Source organism: Branchiostoma floridae, chromosome 12, assembly GCF_000003815.2.
Source record: "Branchiostoma floridae strain S238N-H82 chromosome 12, Bfl_VNyyK, whole genome shotgun sequence".
In the NCBI taxonomy this organism is placed as follows: Eukaryota; Metazoa; Chordata; class Leptocardii; order Amphioxiformes; family Branchiostomatidae; genus Branchiostoma; species Branchiostoma floridae.
The window spans coordinates 22,071,771-22,074,522 of NC_049990.1; the positions used below are offsets into that span (position 1 = coordinate 22,071,771).

A 2,752-nucleotide genomic window follows, 5' to 3' on the forward strand; every position below is an offset into this window, starting at 1 on the left:
CCTCGTTCCCTGTTAGAAAAAAAAGTGCTCTCATAATGTGCCATACCTGCCATGCCGACATCCCATACACCCTGGGGTTGTCAGAGTCGTAGCCTCGGTGTGTGGCCAGGTCAAAGGCCACGCTCAGACCCTGCTGACCAGCCTTGATGTTCTCCTTGTAAAACTTGTTACTCTCCTCAACTGTACTAAAACCTGCATACTGGCGGATGGTCCACGGTCTCTGAGCAATGCAAAAACAACACATAAGACATAACTCAGGTACAGATCCAGTTCGGGTCCAGAGGATCAGTCAAGGTCCAGACCTGAACCTGGACTTCACTGGCTGTGAAAAGTTGCATCCTGAACTCCGGGTGATAGCGACTGAGATAGCCATGTTGTCGTCATTGTCAAGTGTCTATGGGGACTGAAAATTCATGGCGGACTAAAAGTGGACATCTTGAGACCAAGTTTGACTGGAAATCTGGTAGAAATTACAATAAATTAATGAACTCTACTATACTTAGCTTTTTCTATTTTATTGGACTGGTAAGCCCCCAAAAGTGTTATTGCCTGCCGATATAATTTGTTCCTTTTCTAATTGGTCCAAAACCTTGTCAACTGATTTTTGATACATTTGTAGGGCCATTTTTTTTGGACTGGTCCAACAAGATAAAAAGTGTTTTGTAGCAGCACCCCTAGACATCATATTTCTTTATATGTTAGAACACACCAGCTTCATAAGTGCATAGCATGAAAACAGCCGTCTAACCTACATTTAATATAACTTTTGTACTGTTGCAAGAATTGTTTCAAGCCAACTTGTGAGAATGCCGCTACTTTTCTTGGTGGCAATGATTCACCTCTACAATTGTCTACTGTGTGGTGTTGATATACTGTTTCACCTGAAAACAACTGAAAAGGAATGTGCCTTTTTAGTCTTAACTTGGGAGTAGTGAGTGAGTTAGGAGACTTTTGAGGAGTGAAAAAAATGCATGTATATATATATCTTAATTAACACAACTTAAGTACAGCGATGTTCGTAAGGTCTACTACAAATACCTAAGGTATTCGTAAGGTCTGCTACAGATACCTACCCCTGTGTACATAGTGGGATATGGTCCCCTGGTGAAGGGGTATTTTCCAGGGATCTCATGTTCAGTGTTGTCTGTGTCCTTCTTGGTGAAAAGTGGCTTGACATCGATGCCCTGTGGAAAACAGTATGCAATCATCATCATCATATCGTTCCGTGCCAGTACTGCAGCCAGGCCACGGCCTTCTCGTTGCAATATGAATATTGTACGTGAAGTATACAATATTCGGTATGCAATATGAATGTATATCATATTAAACAGTCTTTACTAACATACCTTAACTCTTACAGTCGTGTTTTGTGGTGTTTTTCACAGGGTGCAAAATTTTTCATATGGTGTACAAACAGTGATTCGTTTCTGAGCAAATAACAAAGATTAACAAGGCATCAGTTCTTACTGTACCTATTAAATAAACATTAGAGCAAGAGCTAAGTTAGCAAACTCTACATCAAGTCAGGCTTTTTTTCTTAATGGCCTAAACAGTTCTATTGCACTACGGGGCCTGTCAGAAGAGACCAAGAACTGTTGAGACCATCAGAAAATAAGCTTGACTTCTAGAGCCTGCTAAGAGGCCTATCATCCGGTTATTACCACAGTCCAAACAGACCCATCATGACAGTAAGCTGATTGAAGAGTCCAATTGGAGGTCATGTGGAGTGGTTCCAACTGGAGTGAAAATTCTATGCAACCTAATAACTCTACTCTACCGTATGACATGGGCTCCACTGACCTCAGGAGTGTGCCATGTCAGCTTCTCAGCAGGATCAGCTCCACGGAGCTGCTTCTTGGCCAGCTGGGCCCACTCCTCATCCAGAGGCTCTCTGTGGAGAAGACGGGTGCCTGGAAGGGAAAGGTAGGATGGAAAAAGGACTTTTCGCAGTGCTTTAAGTTTGTGGTAGCACCATGCACTGTAGTCTCTTGCTGACATGGAAAAATGTTCATGGTGGTTTTAAGTTCGCGGTGAAGTGGCCAACGCGAAGACTTCTGCATTTACACTACCATGTTTTTATAACGACGGATATACATTTGTAGGTTAGACCAGATAAAGGTGAACTAAGGTTAGAGCAAATCTCCGTTGTTTGAAGTATGATTTATGAAGCTCATTAGATCAAAGTTCGTGTTTATGGTTGTACTTCAATTTCATTAATGTTCTCTGCGTCCTAATAAAAGCTTGGATAGTCAACGAGGCCGCGAGGTCGTATATACACTACAAAACCGGGTCAGATGAACGTGTCAAATCTTTGCGACGCATGTAAGAACGCCCCCCTCACCAAACAACAACAACGAAACAAACACACGAAACTCCCTTCTCGTACCTGTAACGCAGGCAGCTGGACGACTGGCATTCAGACAAAGCCTGTGAACAAGACCTGGTCTTGTCAGCGCCAAAATGGACGACATTCTGCTTGCAAAAACAGCAGAAAAACAGCGTTACCTTTCCAGACGATCGTCAATCAGTGACCTCGTGTGTTTTCGTCACATGTACACATTTTATGATGATGTCATAATAAAAAATCGAGTAGCGGAATGAGTATCATTCCGGTAAAATGAGCTACTTTTGAAGATATTTATAGATTGATTTATCATTTTATGTAATATGTTGATTTTAGAGTTATTTATGTAAATATTGTAGAAGTTCCGCCTCCACTACGCCCATTTCTGTGTGTATCACGTGACCTATG

General features: G+C 42.0%; 1 protein-coding gene across 1 annotated transcript in view; it reads right to left on the minus strand.

Moving 5' to 3' along the window:
* Positions 1-2,572, minus strand: part of LOC118427472 (methylmalonyl-CoA mutase, mitochondrial-like) — a 6,982-nt gene extending 4,410 nt beyond the window's left edge. Inside the window, 5 exon segments of the mRNA XM_035837288.1 lie at positions 47-67; positions 70-220; positions 1,074-1,184; positions 1,801-1,910; positions 2,387-2,572. Coding sequence (XP_035693181.1) covers positions 47-67; positions 70-220; positions 1,074-1,184; positions 1,801-1,910; positions 2,387-2,471 — 478 coding nt within the window. The 5' untranslated portion in view covers positions 2,472-2,572.
* Between the last annotated feature and the right edge of the window lie 180 nt (positions 2,573-2,752).